This window comes from Hemitrygon akajei, chromosome 11, assembly GCF_048418815.1.
Source record: "Hemitrygon akajei chromosome 11, sHemAka1.3, whole genome shotgun sequence".
NCBI lineage: Eukaryota > Metazoa > Chordata > Chondrichthyes > Myliobatiformes > Dasyatidae > Hemitrygon > Hemitrygon akajei.
In genome coordinates, this window is record NC_133134.1 from 141,984,076 (window position 1) to 142,003,595 (window position 19,520).

The window sequence follows — 19,520 nt, forward strand, 5'->3', positions numbered from 1 at the left end:
GAAAAAGACTCATCGTGTCAAAAGTCAAAACAGATCAGTACAAAGTGATCTAAATTAATTACAAATATAAAACATACTTGATTGCACATGTATTCATACCAAATCATTAGTGGTGCAAGCAATTGGTTTTAGAAATAACATAACTAGTTAAATGGAGATCTGTTTTTGGAAACCTGTGTACAGTCAAAGTGTATCAATTGATGGTAGTAAAATTACACCTATATGTGGAAGGTCGAACTGCTGATGAGTCAGTATCCTGGCAAAAACTACACCATGAAGACAAAAGAACACTTCAAGCAACTCCATGAAAAGATTATTGAAAATCACAAGTCAGGAGATGGATGCAAGAAAAATTCCAAGTTACTGAATATATCTTGGACTACAGTTAAGTCAGTCATTAAAATTGGAAAGAATATGGCACAGCTGTAAATCTGCCTAGAGCAGGCTGTCCTCAAAATCTGAGTGACTGCATGAAGGTGACTAGTGAGGGAGGCCACCAAGAGACCTTTGGCAACTCTGGAGGAGTTATAAACTTCAGTGGCTGAGATGGGGAAACTGCGCATACAACAATTGTTACCGGGTGCTTCACCAGTCGCACTTTGTGGGGGAATGGAAAGAGGAAGCCACTGTTAAAAAGTCCCACATGAAACTTTGGCTAGAGTTTGCCAGAAGGCATGTGGGAGACTTTGAAGTCAGCTGGAAGAAGGTTCTATGGTCTGATGCAACTACAATTGAGCTTTTAGGCCATCAGGCGAAATGCTATGTTTGGCTTGCACACATCATCAAAAACACAGCATTCCTACTGTGAAGCAAGGTGGTGGCTGCATCATGTTGTGGGGATGCTTCAGGCCCTAGAAAGCGTGTGAAGGAAGAGGGTAGAATGAATACAGCAAAATACAGGGAAATCCTGGAGGAAAACCTGATGCAGTCTGCAAGAGAACTGTGACTTGAGAAGATTTGTTTTCCAGCAAAACAATGGCCCCAAGCATAAATCTACACAGGACTGGCTTAAAAACAACAAAGTTAATGTCCCAGAGTGGCCAAGTCAGAGTACAGATCTCAATCCAATTGAGAATTTGTAGCTGGACTTGAAAAGTGCTATTCACTCAGGATTGCCTTGCAATGTGACAGAGCTTGAGTAGCTTTGTAAAGAAGAATGGGGAAAAATTGCAGTCTAGATGTGCAAAGCTGATAGAGACCTATCCATACAGACTCAAGGTAGTAATTGCTGCCAAAGGTATATCTACTGAATTCTGACTTGAAGGTGGTGAGTAATTATTCAATCAATTATTTTGTGTTGAATGATTATAATAAATTTAGACCAATTTGTAGAAATTTGTTTTCACTTTTAACATGAGTCTTCTGTTGTTCAGTGTCAAAAAAAGCCAAATTGAATCAGCAAAAATGCTATCCCTTTCTCTCAATTCCTCTGCCACATCTGCTCTCAGGATGAGGCCTTTCATTCTAGGACAAAGGAGATGTCTTCCTTTTTTAAAGAAACGGGCTTCCCTTCGTCCACTACAAACTCTGCCCTCCATCGCATCTCCCATATTTCACGCACCTCTGCCCTCACCCCATCCCCCTGCCAGCCCACCAGGGATAGAGCCCCCCGGTCCTCACCTTTCACCCTACTAGCCCACAGATCCAAAGTATAACTTTGGATAACTCCATAACTTCCGCCGCCACCTACGGGATCCCACCACCAGACACATCTTCCCCTCCCCCCCACTCTTGGCTTTCCGCAGGGATCGCTCCCTACGCGACTCCCTTGTCCATTCATCCCCCCCTCATCCCTCCCCACCGACCTCCCTCCAGGCACTTATCCCTGCAAACGGAAGAAGTGCTACACCTGCCCCCACTCTTCTTCCCTCACCACCATCCCAGGCCCCAGACAGTCCTTTCAGGTGAGGCACTACTTAACCTGCGAGTCAACTGGGGTGATATACTGTATCTGGTGCTTCCGATGTGGCCATTTATACATTGGGGAGACCCACCGCAGACTGGGAGACTGTTTCGCTGAACACCAGCGCTCAGTCCTCCAGTAGTGGCGGGATCTCCCTGTGGCCACACACTTCAATTCCACAGACCGCTCCCACTCCGACATGCCTGTCCATGGCCTCCTCTATCGTCAAGATGAGGCCACATGCAGGTAGATGGAGCAATACCTTATCTCCTGCCTAGGTAGCCAACTACCTGCCGGCATGAACGTTCAACTCACAGACCTCCGTTGATACCCCTGCCTCCCCCTTACCCCATCTCTATCTATAATTTTAGTCTGGTTCTCTTTCTCTCTCTTTCCCCCCTCACTATAATCTCCCCCCAGCCCTACCTTTCTTTCTCTTTTATTTCCCATAATTCTCCACCTTCCCCCTAGCCCATTTCCTTTCAGCCTATCACTTCCCAGCTCTCTACTTCATCCCTCCCCCCACCCCTTATCCCCCTTCGACTATCCCATGTTACTTCACTCCTGATGAAGGGTTTCGGCCTGAAACGTCGTCACTACCTCCTCCCATAGATGCTGTCTGACCTGCTGAGTTCTGCCAGCATTTTGTGTTTTTATTTATTTCCAGCATCTACAGATTCACTCGTGTTGCCTCCAAATTGAATCCACTGTGATTCAATGTTGTAAAACAATAACATATGAAAACTTCTGGGGTGGGTTTTTTTTTATTGGGTCGGTATGTTACAGCTTTGTAGAACTCTAGGCTGCATTTCAGATCTAATCACCTTCATTATAGGAAGGATGTGAAGGTTGGACAAACTTGGGTTGTTTTCTGTAGAGTGGCAGGATCTGAGGAGAGGCCTGATTGAGCTTCATAAGATTGTGAGAGACATAGAGTGGACATGGAAGACACATGTTAGTGTTGACTATGATTAGACACACTCAAAACGCCATCTATAAATTTGCCGATGGCGCAACTATTGTTGGTACAATATCTGATCGTGATGAGGATGCGTACAGGAGTGAGCTAGATCAGCTGTTTGGTGTCGTAACAACAACCATTCACTCAACATCAGTAAGACCATGAAGTTGATCATGGACTTGAGAAATGGTAAGTTGAGGGAACACACATCTGTCCTTATTGAGAGATCAACTGTGGAAAAGGTGAATAGTACCTGGGTGTTAATCTCTCAAAATCTATCCTGAGCCAAACATAATTGAGGCAATTATGAAGAAGGTACATCAATGGTTTTATTTCATTAGGTGTTAGAAGAGATTTTGTATGTCACCAAAGACTGACAAATTTCTACAGATGTGCTGTGAGAGCATTCTAACTGGTTGCATTACCATCTGATATAGAGGTACAGAACTGGAAAAAGCTGCAAAAGGTTGTAACCTCAGTCAGCCCTCTGTGTTCCTTGTCTTACCCTTCTTCAAGTCCATAATCAGCTCTGGTCATAGTGGCATGAGTGCAAGTTTGTTGCCGTGACAGCAATCAACTGGCTGGTATATCTCGCTCCTCTATGCCCTCTTGTCTCAATCTGAAATTCTATCAATGATGGTTGTATCATTAGCAAATTTCTATTTGGCATTTAAGCTATACCTAGCTACACAGTCATGGGTATAGAGAGTAGACCATTAGACCAAGCACACATCCCTGAGGTGTGCCAATGTTGATCATCAGTGAGGAGGAGAAATTATTACCAATCTGCAGGTTGTGGTCTTCCTGTTGGGAAGTCGAGGATCCAACTGTAGACAGTGATACAGAGGTCCATGTTCTGTAGCTTACCGATCAGAATTGTGTAGCTTGTTGATTATAGATACTGTGCAAGCAGAAGGAATTAGTTTGGTAATTATTTGATTGCTAGTTTGATCAGTTCAGCACCATATGGTGGGCCAAAGGCCTGATCTTGTGCTCTGTGATTTTCTGGTACTCTGCTGCTGCAGGATTCCATGAATCCACCATTAAACACATCTACTGTCCAAGCAGCCGACGCCTCTTGGAAGCTTTGGAGTTTGCAGGTTCCCACCATCCACCATCCTTTATGCCCTGTAGACATGAAGCACGAGAGATGAAGAGCAACTGCTTTTCTCAAAAAGTAGTGAGTATGTGGAATTTTCTGCCAGGGAAGCAGCAGAAATTATCTCATTAAGTGTATTTAAGTCACAGTTAGATATATTTTTGTTTGACAGTGGAATTAATAGTTAAGGAGAAGAGGCAGGTAGGTGGAGCTGACTCCATGTCTAGATCAGCCTTAATGTTACTGAATTGTGGACGAGGCTCAGTGTGCCAGCCAAATGGCCTACTCCTGCTCATATTTCTTATGTTCTTGGATCCCATGTGCCATAATTTCCTGGACTAGCCTACCATATGGGACCTTGCCACAGGGTTTCCTTTCTTTTACCCTCTCATTAACTGCTTAATCCTCCCTAAGCATACAACAGTTATATTTATTTCTTTAGTAATTTTTGTCTCTTGGAAGGCTTTTGATTTATGTGCAACTTAATTATTAAATTAAAAGAAATTAATATATTTTGAAATAGAAGTCATAGCAATTTCTAAGTAAGTGTTTAAATAATGAAATTGGTGGACTGATCCAGTTATCTTGTTCTTCCTATAAGCCAGTTCTTATGAAATGGTAATTATAGTATTTGGAGAGTAACCGGCAATGATGCTGATTGTTCTGGCAAATATGTAACTCAGTGAATACAGTGGACGATAATTAACAATGGAAGGGGAGTTTGCATTTGTGACTCCTTGGATGCTGACTGTTCGAAAACCTTCACAAGTACTGAATTCTGGTCTCAAAAAATTTTCTCCATAATTTGCTATCACAAGCACAATGGAGCAAGTAAAGTAACTAGATTTTCTATTTGATTTGGGAAATATTGCTAGAATCAATCTATATCAGGAAAAAATTAAGATTAATTCTGGAATTTGAACAACTGGTGTTTGAGTGAGAAACAAATAATAATTTGAACAACTCAAACTGCTATGATGATTCATATTGAACTTTATTAACCTAGATGTGGAATGACATTAAAGCTTGCATCTTATCTGACTTAGAATGCCTTAGAGGATAGGGAGTTGGACTTTTAGTGAGAGGATTAGTGAATGTTGAAAATAAATCAATCTCTCTCTCTCATTCTCACTCTCACTCACACACGTGTGTGTGTAGAGAGAGAGATTTTTACTAATTCACTGCTGGATGTTAGACAAATTATTTCACGTTTGAAAGACAGTGAAGGGTCAGAAGCAGTGGTTATGAAGTACAATATTGCAAAGCATTACATGTGGAAACTTATTGCTGTGATGTTGAGCAGCAGCATTTAGCTGTATTAACACCTACAGTACTTTGGTGCATTAAATATAATCAGTCCCTGGGTTATATAAGGGTTCTATTTCAGAGAACTTCCTGTAAGCCTATTTCTTCATAAATCAGAAACATACATTTTCTATAGCTACCCAAATTGTATGACTGGAATAATTTGAATGATTACTAATAATTTTAACTAATAGGATTTAAATTTTACCCAGTTATTAATAAATACCATGAAAAATTGTTACTATTAGCTTGAAAAATGCTTTGAAGTTTCATGTAAGAATTTGCTCTGAGGAAAGCTGCCAAAATATATTAATGCAAAATATTTTTCTTCTGATTAGGAGAAAAATGGTTTTAAATGAGAGTGTGGAACATGGTGAGATCTTTAGAGGAGGAATTCGTGCCAGCAAGGGCTAAGGATTTTGCTGGCTCTGAATGCCTGAATGGAGCAAATGGTGGAATGTGTGGCAGTGGGGGAGTTGTTATGTTCAGATAGATTTTTGTCAAGGCTATCTTGCTAACTTTGGCATGTATAATGAGATCATTTTTGGTTCCTGTGGGTTTTAAATACAGCGAGTTACACAACAAATATTCGATTGGTTAACTTTGTCTGGGGAAACTATTGATTAGTATATTTCAACATTTATGAATACCTAAGGGTGAGTTAGTGCTGTGTAAGCCACCACAATGATCAGATGCCTGACTTGGTCAAGCGTGCAGTTTGACTTTATGGAAGATATTTGTGCATAACCATGACTTTTGTTTTTCTTTGCCAATAGAGAACCGTGCTCCCCCACAAAGTTATTTCTTTCTTCCTCCTCTAAAATCCCACCCAAGAAAAACTGCTCATTTAAGTGTACTGGCATTATATCCCTAAAACTGATGAAGTTGGGTGATTTTTCTCTCCAAGTTTTTGACTGGAGAGCAGCTTATAAGTTGATCTGGGAAACCAGGATTTATTTAGAAATCTGCTTTCCCAGTTTATAGTGGGGCACAGCCCATCTATAAACCTAGCGACAGACAATAATATACCTTAGTTTTTGCGATAAATCCAGCATAGTGACTGATTCTGAAGAATATTTCTAACATTAGTACAGGAAATTTATCTTGGAATGTTTTAACAATCTTTTGCTAGCTTCTTATTCTCTATATTTAACTCTGCTATCCCAAAATAAACTCAACTCATTGAGTACTGGTTAGAGGCACATTCAGACCGTACAGGTTCATTAATCCATGAAATCTGTGTGACCATCAAACACGTACTTTTTTTTTCCTCACCTCATTTCCATCAATTTTACTGCTTATCTGCACACTCAAAACAATTTCAATATTCAAGATTCAGATGTATTTATCACACTGAAACATAGTGAAATGTGTCATTTGTATTAATAACCAATACACAAGGATGTGCTAAGAACAGCCTGCAAGTGTTGCCACACCTTCTGTTGCCAATATAGCATGCCCTCAATACTTGGCAGAACAACAGCACACACAAACCAGAACACAGCAAGTGATAAAACATCAAAACAAGTCCTGTTCCTCCCTCCCACGCGCATACAATCTTTTAACCCCAACACAGGTCACCTTCTGCCTCCAACAGACTCACAGACATTGGCTGTTAGATATCCCCAGGGGCTGGTAGAGATAGGTAGACTTGAGGCTCAGGCTATTAGGCCTCAACTTTCAGACTTCCAGTCAGCCTTTGGCATCGACCCCAGGATTCGCCGATCACCAAACACTAGACCTCAATCTCTGGTCTTGCTGATTCACGTACAGTCAGCTCCTTATCCGCGGATTCCGCATGCGCGAATTCAACTAACCGCGAATCGCGAAAACCCGGAAGTGCTTTTCTAGCACTTGTTGTTCGAGCATGTACAGATTTTTTTTTTCTTGTCATTATTCCCTAAACAATCCAGTATAACAACCATTTTACATAGCAATTACATTGTATTGGGCAATATAAGTAATCTAGAGATGATTTAAAGAATACGGGAGGATATGCGTGGGTTATCGTGGTTCAGGATCGAAAAAAATCGGAAGTTCTCTTACTAAGTAACTCGGAACAGGTATGTCCAGTATTATTTAGCATCAGTCAAACGTTTGTCTTAGTATATAGTATATATTTTACCTTTCTATGCATATAAAACACTTAAGAACATATGTTTCAGCACTGGGCTCGGGAACGTAAGTTCTTGGGACTCGGGACAGATCGCTCCCTAGTGCGCTCTCCACCATGCCGGGTTGATGTGGAGGATCAAAAACTCAAATCCCCAAAGCCTAATAATTAAACCACTGCGTTGCTTAGTAATAATTGTAACTTTCATTGGGGCAGAGCCTTTCTCACTTTATCCTTTAAAATTGTTCCAATCGTTTACCGACCTAGCCTAACGCTTTTCCAATGACCGATAACGTTTCACCTCTTTCCGATCGCTTTATTATTTCCTCTTTATTTTCAATCATGATCATGATTATTTTCGTGAACTGAAACACTGCAGATTCTGCCACTGGGTCCTAATGTCCACCGCTCTGAGACAGGTTAAATAAGGTCTGGGGTTCCACTGGGTCCTAAGGTCCACCGGATTGAGACAGGTTGAATAAGGGACTTGAGCACCCACGAGGGGTCCCAGAACCAATCCCCCACGGATAAGGAGAGTCGACTGTACTTTGATGGTCATTGGCCCTTGTTCTTCCAACCCACACGGAACTCCGATTCTAGAACTTGCTAATAACTTACTGGCCCTAGGGTGTTACCAGCCCTTGTCCTTGCTGGTCTGCTGGCCTGACAGCTGACCATGGATGCACCAGTCCATGCCAATGGCCTTCGAATCCGGAGCAGAGGCGTAGACCCTGGTCTGACTCTAATTCTCCCACATCCTTGTCCTTAAACCCTAACGTGACCCCTTAACTCCTCCCGTTGTCTCCAGAAACATTTCCTAGGAACACAAAGCAACTAAGTCTCAACTTTGGTAGACACTACAGCTTGGCATTATCTTCTACAACTCTGAATGGTCAGCATCAGCACACACCTTCTGGTAGCACATCAGTATGAGAGGAAACTGGAGCATTTGGGAAGTTCACACAATCACAGGAAGGATGTGCAAACTCTGCACAGTCAGCTTCGATGGTCTGGATTGAACCCAGTTCGTGCAGCTGTGTGGCAACAGGTTTGCAAGTTGTACCATTTGCTACGTGGTTCTTCTAAAACTCTCATTAAAACATGATGTGACAATACTTGGATAAAATGTTGAGTTGATTTTTTTTTTATTTTACTGAGGAATTTTGCTGAAACCAGCATTTTTTCGGTGGAGGTAATGTGATCCGATAGATCTGTGCTGTTTCCTGGTGATAGGTGATATTCACATGAGCTTCATTCATTCTTATGTTCCTCCACTCCTGCAGCTTGTAAAATATGGTCCTGAGAATAAATTGGTAATTTAGGAAGGCTATTAATAGTTCTGACCAATCAATCTTTGCAAATATTATTTTCTAAATACTACATATCTTGCGTGATAAAATTTGATTTTAAAGTATTGGACTATTAAAAGTTGTGGATGCTTAAATTCGCTAGAACTTGGTGGATCTATGTACATCAAGAATCTGATATTTGCACTATACAGTGCCTATAAAAGGTATTCACCCCCCCCCCCCCAGAAGTTTTCCATGTTTTATTGTTTTACAGAACTGAATCACAGTGGATTTAATTTGGCTTTTTATAACACTGATCAACAGAAAAAGACTCATGTCAAAGTGAAAACAGATCTCTACAAAGTGATCTAAATTAATTACAAATATAAAACATGATAATTGATTACATAAGTATTCATCCCCTTAATATGACATAAAGTATCACTTGTGCATCTACTTGATTTTTGAAGTCCCATGATTAGTTAAATGGAGTTTCAGTTGACTGTAGTAAAAATACACCTGTATCTGGAAGGTCCAACTGCTGGTGAATCAGTATCCTGGCAAAAACTACACCATGAAGACAAAAGAACACTCCAGGCAACTCAGTGAAAAGGTTATTGAAAAACACAAGTTAAGAGATGGATACAAGAAAATTTCCAAGTCTCAGAATATCCCTTGGAGTACCGTTAAGTCGGTCATCAAGAAATGGAAAGAATATGGCACAGCTGTAAATCTGCCTAGAGTAGGCTATCAAAAACTGATGACCGTGCAAGAACAGGACTAGTGAGGGAGGCCACCAACAGACCTATGACAACTCTGGAGGAGTTACAAACTTCAGTGGCTGAGATGGGAGAGACTGTGCAAACAACTGTTGCCCGGGTGCTTCACCAGTTGCAGTTCTATGGCAGAGTGGCAAAGAGAAAGCCACTGTTGGGGAAAAAAACTCACCTGAAATCTTGGCTAGAGTTTGTCAGAAGGCATGTGGGAGAGTATGAAATAAGCTGGAAGAAGGTCCTACGGTCTGATGAAACCAAAATTGAGCTTTTTGGCTATCAGACTAAACTCTATGTTTGGAGTAAGCCAAACACTGCACATCATCAAAACACACCATCCCTACCATGAATCATGGTTGTGGCTGCATCATGCAGTGGGGATGCTTTACTGCAGCAGGCCCTGGAAGACTTGTGAAGGTAGAGGGTAAAATGAATGCAGCAAAATACAGGGAAATCCTGGAGGAAAACCTAATGGAGTCTGCAAGAGAACTGTGACTTGGGAGAAGATTTCCAGCAAAACAATAGCCCCAAGCATAAAGCCAAGTCTACACTGGAATGGCTTAAAAACAACAAAGTTAATGTCCTGGAGTGGCTAAGTCAGAGTCCTCACCTCAATACAATTGAGAGTTTGTGGCTGGATTTGAGAAGGGATGTTAACTTGTGTTCCCTATTCAGTCTTGACAGCTTGAACAGTTATATAAAGAAGAATGAGGAAAAATTGCAGTATTCATACAGACTCAAGGCTGTAATTGCTGGCAAAGGTGTGCCTATTAAATACTGACCTGAAGGGGGTGAGTAATTATTCAATCAATTATTTTGTGTTGAGTAATTATAATAAATTTAGAACAAATTTGTTTTCACTTTGACACGAGTCTTTTTCTGTTGATCAAAAAAAAGCCAAATTAAATCCATGTGATCCAATGTTGTAAAACAAAATATGAAAACTTCCAAGGGAGGGTGAATACTTTCTATGGGCACCATATATGTATCTGTCACAGTACTACCTTGCTGCTCTTTGTGTTTTGATTACTGTATAAATTTTTTTGTGTTTTGATTACTGAATAAATTCTTTTTATCTTTATAGCTATAAAGGTACATCTGAGAAAGTTGAAGATTTGAATAAGAGAATCACTCAGTCTGAAGTGTGAGTGATTTTGTTTTTGAATGATGAACAATTTGGTGCAGTTAAGGGGATATAATCTTAAGTTTTTTTTTGTTTTGAAACTGCCAAGTACTGTATAGAGCTTTGTACTACATTTGCCTTGCCTTGTGGGTGGTGCATTGGGATGGTGAGTGACATGTGGTGCAGTGATTAAAGCTGTTGCCTCTCAGCTCCAACAAACTGAATTCATTCTAGACTTGTGCTGTCTATATATGAGGTGTGCACATTCTCTCTGTGATTTCGTGGGTTTTCCCTGTTTGCTCATGTTATCTCCCACATCCCAAAGATATGCTGCTGCTGCTGTTAATTGGATGCTATAATTTGTCCCATTGTGCAGATGAGTGGTAGTATCTTGGGAGAGTTGATGGAAATATGGGAAAATAAAATGGAATTGGTGTAGGATTGGTGGAAAATAAGTGCTCAATAGTTGGTGAACTTGTTGGGCTGATGGGTGCTTTTCCATTCTGTATCTCTTTGACTGACAGACTCAGTAGCGGTCTTAACTGTTCATTGTTCAATGTGGAGTTCAACTCCACAAGTAAAAACAGTAGGTATTCTATTCTTTTAATGTATTTAAATTAATCAATTTTTATGTGGGCCTTTCATAGAGAGGCTATATTTTCTTCCTTGATTCTCCTACTTGTAGATAAACTTTGACAAGGCCTTTATTAAACCAATTGGTATTATTAATGTGTAAAGTATGTTCTGTGAAGGTGCCTGTAACTTTTATTACTTTGTGGAAGTTACATGTCCAGAAAATTTGTTTTATTTAAGTGGCATTTTTATGATGTAAACTTCAAAATTTGTTTTGTAGTTTAATAGAAATGTTATCTCCTTTTTAGAAATTGCTGGTTTGCATTTAATTTACTATTGCCACAAGTTTGAGCCTGGTAATCAACAATTAAATATCCTACTTCCAAACTGACAACTAATACAGTTCTATTCCTCTGGTCCAGCATTTGAACCCTGTCGTTCTTTCACATTTCTGCTTGTAAACTTCTGGAGATATAAAATTTTAAACAGAATTATATGTTTCTCCTCTTTCTGTGTTCATTTTGACTTTGAATATGCAAGATGTGATATTTTAGCAGCAATAAGATTTTTAATATGTGATTTTAATCTACATGTACAGTGGAGAATGCCCTTCTGCCATTGATGACAACATGCTGATTAAAATCTAAAGTACAATTCTGGGCTTTTGGAAATGCTAAAATTGTCAGGACCCAAGTTAATCAAGATATTAAAACTTCTAAACTCTTCTCAGGCTTCCAGCTGGGTACAGGTTTTGATTTAAATGATGTTTCACTGACAGATACCGCCATCTTCATCAGAGATGATGCCTAGGCATGTCCAGCCCACTGTTACATATACTCAACTCCTATTGCCTGTCCCTTCTGATTGGTTAGTCCTCAACCAATCAGGTTTCCACTGTGCCACCTTGTTTAATATCACATTCCAGTTGTTACTTAGAGTGTGACCTTTGTCTTTGTTAAAATTCTTATTCTCCAGTCTTATTTCAATGACTCCTTCACCAGATGATCTCAAAATCCATTGTTTTGTGCCGTTAAAGTCAATCCTGTGGTCATTCCACATGCAATGTTTGGCTACTGCTGATTTCTCCAGTTAAGCCAAATAGATACATCTGTGCTCCTTGATGCAGGATTCCACCATGCGCCCTGTTTGGCCAATATATGCTGCACTGTATCCTCAGGGAATCCTGTGAATGCCAGCAGTCCTGCATCCTGGGTCATTTTTGACCTGCATTAGTTGGGATTTGAGCTTCCTTATTGGGTTGTGGATGGTCTTAATCTGGTATTTCTTCAGAATCCTGGCAATCCTTCCAGAAATCGTGGAAATATTGGGAAGATAGGCGGTAATGATGAGTTTCTCCTCGTTGTTAAGTCTCCTGGTTTTTCTGTTGGTCCTTCTAAGGGCCCAATTGATTTCCTTCACTGTGTAGCTATTCGGTTGGAACATCGTGTGTAATCATCTTATTTCCTCATGGAGAATTCAGTTCCGCAGTAGTTTTCGCTCAGTTAATCAAGGTAGAAAGAACTGCTCTACATTGGGAGGCATGATGGTGACTGAAGTTGTTGAGGTATAAATCTATGTGAGTGGGCATCTGATAGACGTCCTGCACCAAGGCTACCTCCAGTTTCCATCATATTAGAATGCCCAGGAACAGGAGGCAACCATTCTTCCCCATCTCCATCACAAATTGAATGTTTGGATATATGCTGTTCAAATGGTCATGGAACTGTTGGAGTGCCTGGAGTCCATGAGGCAGCACTACGAAGGTGTCATTAACTTTTCCGAAGCATAAGGGCGATGAGCTCACTGCCTTTTCGTCAAAGTCCAGATAAGTGTGAAGTTGTTCATTTCGGTAGGCCAACTTTGAAGACAGAATATAATACTAATGGTAAGTGTGGAAGATCAGTGAGATCTTGGGGTCCATGTCCATAGGACACTCAAAGCTGCTGCACAGGTTGACATTGTTGTTAGAAGGCTTATGGTGTGTTGGCTTTCATCAACCGAGGAATTGAATTCAAGATCCATGAGGTAATGTTACAGTTATTTAAGACCTTAGTTAGACCCTACTTGGAGTACTGTGTTCAGTTCTAGTCACCTCATTACAGGAAGGATGTGGATGCCATAGAGAAAGTGCAGAGGAGATTTACAAGGATGTTGCCTGAATTGTAGAGAACTTCCTTATGAGAATAGGTTGAGTGAACATGGGCTTTTTTCCTTGGAGCAATGGAGAATGAGAGGTGATCTGATAGAGGTGTATAAGATGATAAGAGGCATTGATTGTGTGGATAGCCAGAGGCTTTTTCCTAGGGCTGTAATGGCTAATACGAGGGGGCGTAGATTTATGTTTTAGAATTAGGTACAAGGGGGATGTCAGAGGTAAGTTTTTCACACAGAGTGGTGGGTGCATGGAATGAACTACCAGTGAAGATGGTAGAGGTGGATACAATAGGGTCTTTTAGGAGCCTCTTAGAAAGGTACATGGAGCTCAGAAAAACAGAGGGCTATGCAGTAGGCAAATTCTAGAATAGGTTACATGGTCAGCACAGCGTTGTGGGCCAAAGAGCCTGTAATGAGCTGTAGATTTTCTATGTTCTATGAAACCCCAGAATATTGAGCTGAAATTCAGTATTTAATTTACTTTGTCTATCTCTGACACCTCCCTCCCTTTTCTCAATCTCTGGAGCCAAACTGTCAACTGACACCTTTTATAAATCAAGTGGTTCCCATGGTTATCTCGATATATCTTTTCCTGCCCTAACTGCTGTAAAAACACTTTCCCTTTCCTCAGTTTCTTCGCCTCTGCTCCATCTGTTCCTGGGATGTGGCTTTCCATTCCAGGGTGTCAGAGATGTCTTCCTCCTTTAATGAATGGGATTTCCCTCCCTGTACTATTGACACTGCACTCAACTGTATCTCCTCCATTTCCAGTATATCTGTGTTTGCCCCATCTTCCCACCACCTTACTAGTGATAAGAGTCCCTCTTGTCCTTGCTGACCACTCCATCAGCCTCCATATTCAACACATTATCCTCAGCAACTTTAGCCATCTTCAAAGGGATCCTACCACTAAACCAATCTTTACTGCCCCCCCCAACAGCTTTCCGCAGGGATTGGTCCCTCTGCAATTCCCTTGTCCATTCACCCCTCCCCACTAATCTCCCTGCATGCGACCTAAGTGCTACTCCTGCCCATATGTTACCTCCCTTCCCTCCTTTCAGGGTCCCAAACAGTCCTTCCAAGTGAGACAACACATCTCTTGTGAATATGCTGGGGTCATCTATTGTGTCTTGGTGTTCCCAGTGTGGCCTCACAACACTGGTGAGACCTGTTGTAAACTGGGGGGCTGCTTTTGTTGAGCACCTCCACACCATCTACCACAAGCTCTGAAAATTTAATGAATTATTTTTGAAATGTTGTAATTTGGGCATGCAGTCAACAGTTGCTTTGCAAATGGAAAGTTCCCCCAGATTAGCATTGGACATTCTGAAGAGTATTTGAGCTTACATTCAAGTGTCTTAAGCCATTTTATTACTCAATCAGAGCTATTGTGAACTACAGCACAGCTGCACCAAAAATAAAATCTATGATTTGGCTCTGTTTTGAGGAGCTAAATTAAATGGAGAAATGTAATACAAACACGAGAAAATCTACAGATACCAGAAATCAAAACATCACACAAAATGCAAGAGGACCTCAGCTGGCCAGGCAGCATCTGAGGAAAAGAGTAAACAGTCGGCGTCATGGGCCAAGACCCTTCATCAGGAAGAGTTCTGATGAAGGGTCTTGACTGAAAACATTGACTGTTTACTCTTTTCTATAGATCCTGTCTGACCTGTTGAGTTCCTCCAGCATTTTATGTGAATTGCTTTGGAGAAATGTAATAAATCTCTTCTGTTACTTATCCTTTTAGCTACCTTAAGTTTTGTGTTAACGTCTTTGTCTATTGTTGTTTTACTTATTTAAACTTCATATTTCTCCACTTAAAAATATTCTCTGTTTACTCATTTCAGTATTCTTCAAATCTGCATCTTTGGTTGTATTTCGTTGTGGCTTGGCAACACTTTTTATTTGATCCTGCTGATATGAATTGCCTTGAGGTGTTGCTACTTTTTACAGGTGCTCTATAAATAGAATTTGATGCAGTTCCCTTTTACCTTGGAGACCGGTTGAAATCTAGCTTAGACTGGTGAAGTGCCAGCCACCTTATGAGAGTTGGCTGTGATTTATTATATGAAATGAGCTAGGGCATTAAAACCTTCTCATTCTTGATGCTTCCATATCTCGTGGTGATTTTTTTTGAGCTTGCTGTTTGTTCATAGGAGGGTTGCACTTTTTACTTTTAGTAATGAGTGGTGTTCTGTATTTAAGTATTCGCACTTTTTGTTTGTTATTTGTTGCATTCTAGAATGAAGGACGGTTTTAAAAAAAATGAACCGATGTTAATCTTCATATTTCATAACAACTGCATATGAAAGTAGAACAGACTATCAAACTTCTATTGTTACTAGAAGGCAAAGTGAATTGACAAATGAATCGAAGAATAGAAGTATTGCTTAAATCATCTCTTTATTTAATTTCCTGTGTTTCGGAGTAGTGTGATCATTTGAATAGTTTGCTGATAGAGTCCACAACCATCCATGTCTCATCCCTCTACAGTCTTTTAATTCCAATGTTTTTACTTTCCTCAGTCTTAAATATTATACTGTTTGCAATTTTCTTTTGCCTCAAATCTGTTTCACAAGTTCCTTCCATTTCAATGGTAATTTGTATTTCTATTCAGTTGTCTTGTGCTCTATACCTTATTGATCTCCTTTTCAACATCCACTTTTTGTAGCTGCTTTCAACCCAAAAGTTACTGCCTTTTTTATGGTCAGATTGTGGTGTTGCATTAAGATTTAATTTTGTAATTCATTTTTATTCTGTTGTGATGAATAGCTATGATTTTATTTTTTTGAAATTTTATGCCTGTCAGCCAAATTAATCCTTTCTTTTTTAATGAAAAAACAGTTATAAGAAGACTCAAGCAACACTTTCCACTGCTGGATCGAAGACCTCCAGTGCCATTTCCAGTGTTGGATCAGTTCTTAGCAGGACGCTGGGAGAAATTAAGTAAGTTTGCTCTTGAGGTACTTGTACTTTAAAATTTTGCTATGCAGGCATGAAATCAAATAATGAACCTTAGAATTATGCTTTTATTTAATTCTGTCACTATACCAGAAATGAATCTTGAATCACCTTTAATTGCATTTAGCATTTTTCTCACTTTGAACTTTGTGAAATCCATCTTGCAGAAAAAAGTCAGTCTGCCTCTATTACATTGGAATAAATAATGGAGCTGCAAGAATATTAGTATTCTACCAATCTATCATCACTTGGCTTGCTTACTCAATGCAATTTGCAAATCTAATGTTTAAATAGGAAAGGCAATGCAAAGTACCAGCACTCTTGATTATTGCAGTTCCAATCTCTTGAAAATGTATTCACTTAAGTACCTATGAAAAGTCATCCTGAGCTTGGTATGTTGATATTTATGTTTAGTTTACTGTGTGGCTGCAAAACTAATTTTAAGAGCTTCTAAAATTGAACATTATTTTGTAGTTGTTCATGTTTTAATATTTATTACTGTGTGCTCTTAGTATTTGAGAGCAATCTTGGTGTGACTCCATAGTTTTATCATCTGTTCTTGTTGGAACTTGTACCATGTGGATATTTGTATATTTAAAGCTGACTGGCTGAAAACGCAGTGATGGTCAAGGAACTGGATGTAAAGATTTAATTTGATTATACTACTTCCATAGTTTCAGAACAGACATTGGAAATGCAAAATATTCAAGATAATTGGTTGACATTTATTTTTCACTATTCATGCTAGGTGGATTTCTGAGACATTTTCTTAAATGTCAGCAGAACTGACCTTGCTTTAATTTAATGTTTAGAGCTGTCAAATGTTGCATGTTGTAAGTTCTCTACATTTTTTAATCTAACATCAGCTTCATTTTGCTATGAACTAGCTAATCAAGAAAGTAATCTACTGTGCAGTCTCTCGCTTTATTTATATGAAACTTTACTGCTGGACCAAGGTACAGAATATTTGTAGTGAAATGTAAAATTTATATTGATAGGTAAGTATAACTTACCTACCTTCACATAAGTTATTCTCTTCACATCACAAAATTAACGGCATGAACATCTGGTTTAATTGCAGCCAATCACAATCATAATAGCCGAACTTGACAAAGTTAACTTTACACTTTTTTCATCTTAGATAAAGTGATTAACATTTGTTCAATTAACCTGATGTTTTTCTTACCAACTGTTAAAAATGCTCATATAGATGTTGGGCAGTATGAATTGATTATGCAGGTGTTAGTGTAGTAATGGCACAGTAAATTTTATACCAGCTAAATTAATATTTTTAATTTAAAAATAAGTATTTTTCAATTTTTGTTGGATCTTTTTCCTTGTTCCTATTGTAAGGTGCTAAGTAGAGTATTTTATTTTGTAGCTCTGATAGTATTTCAGCATCCTTCAGCTTGTATGCCAGAGGCTTATTCGCACTGCCACTGGCTCTCATACTCTGCAAATGTTGCTGAAACATGTTTTTTCTTCTCTTCTTCTCAGGCCTTGCTCTACCACACACCTAAAGTACAATCCTAACATTGAAAATCTGCCAGTCTTTTTTTGAGTAATTTAAAAAAAATTGTTATGAATCTCAGGTACAGGCTTCTAGAAAGTTGTTTTTTAAGAAAGAGAAGTTCCAGGCATTTGAATAGTGTATCATGCTGTGATTTTTCTAAACTATTCTGCATGCTTATATTGCAGTGTGTGCTGAGTTGCATGTTAAAGAAACATTGCTTTTACATTTATTGAATTTTGTTTGGAAGTAGACAGTTGCATGTAGCTTTTTGCGTAGTTTGAATGTGCTAATCCTCCATTTTTATTTTTGTTGTTAAATCCTTAGGCATATTTAAAAACCATAATGTTGAACTTTTCAGAGACATAAAAAGTCATGTTTTATGTTTAAAATGTTATGACGATTGAGAGCTTTCTCAGAAACAGCTAAGATATATTGCTGAATGCATATTAGAAAGCTGTGAAATATTAGCTTACCATTTTGCATAAAGTATTTATATAGATCTTAACTTTCAAGTTTTTATTGCTGAATGTGAGATTGAGTGGAAGGAAGCTATTTGAAACTAGCTTGGAAGTTTGATGTTTAAATGCTGCATTGTTCTAAAACTGGATAAAAGACATGGATATATGTCAATCAGAGAAGCAGCTTCTTCAAGGAGGACTTTTCTAGAAAATATGTGCCCGTGAGTTAAAAATTGAATAGCATTAAAAAGGGCATTTGCTAGAAATCTTGTTTTTCCCTCTATTATCCAATTCGGATTAAGGGGTATTGGCTTGCAGCATTTAAGGTTCTCTTTCTCTACAGATGTGCATGGCTAAATTGCTCATTACTTTTTTATGGCAGAGGAAGCTATTTGGCCTTTTGAGTCTTCACCAGCTGACAGATCAGTCTTATCAAACAGATTCCTCTAACTTATTTCCCTGTAACCTGATTTGCCCCTTACCTTCTCAAGTCCTCCCTGCTCCTCCTACCATCGACTTAACAATTTACAGAGATAATATATACTATGAACAGTTAAGTTACCAACCTGCAAGTCTTTAGGATGTGGAAGGGAATTGAAGCACCTGGAGGAAGTTGACATAGTCACAGATATGTGAACTCCATGCAAACAACACTGGGTTCTTACTACAGTAAGGAAGCAATGCTCTGCTGTGACACTGAGCCACCCCAGCAAACTCATGCTTTACTGTGATATTGAATCTTTTACTTTAGTGAGGACAGGGTCAAAGCATTCACTATTCATCTGTGTCCTTTGCTTCAAGATCATGTGATTTAGACTCCTCTTTCAAATTGCAGCAATTACAGCTATGTCTCTTATGCATTTTTCAAATTTTTGAGTTGCTGCCATGATTTTTTAATAAACATATTTTCCCTTAATTCCTGCACTTTGTCAAATTCCATTCTTTACACAGGTTCTGCTAAATAATTTTAATTATTTTGCTCTTAAGCAGGAAATGTACCAAACATTTCAATTTATTCTCCTTCCTCTAAATTGATTGCTTGTATCTGTCGTAGAGCAGTCTTACAAATGGCTTGTTTGTGCTATGTACAGAATAAAAAATACTGATTAATGAGCAGGAGTTATCTTTGCTCACCTATATGAAATTGAAACTTGGGCTATCGATGTCAGGCACCCTGTGATCTTGGATAGATGGTACCAATCCTAAATTCACAAAATCCTCCCAGTAAACTGGAATGATATGCAAACCAACCTAAGTCCTTTCATCCTGGCCAACATCCCAGCATAAGT

General features: G+C 39.2%; 1 protein-coding gene across 8 annotated transcripts in view; it reads left to right on the plus strand.

The window, feature by feature from the left end:
* tpd52l2b (tpd52 like 2b) overlaps positions 1-19,520 on the plus strand; it is a 61,818-nt gene that overhangs the window by 16,400 nt on the left and 25,898 nt on the right. For 5 of the 8 annotated variants that reach the window (XM_073061831.1, XM_073061828.1, XM_073061826.1 and 2 more), the window contains exons 4-5: positions 10,528-10,587; positions 16,144-16,245. In XM_073061831.1, the coding sequence (XP_072917932.1) occupies positions 10,528-10,587; positions 16,144-16,245 (162 nt within the window). The remainder of the gene's footprint in view (positions 1-10,527; positions 10,588-16,143; positions 16,246-19,520) is intronic. The other 3 variants (XM_073061829.1, XM_073061832.1, XM_073061833.1) reach the window with 1 other exon arrangement.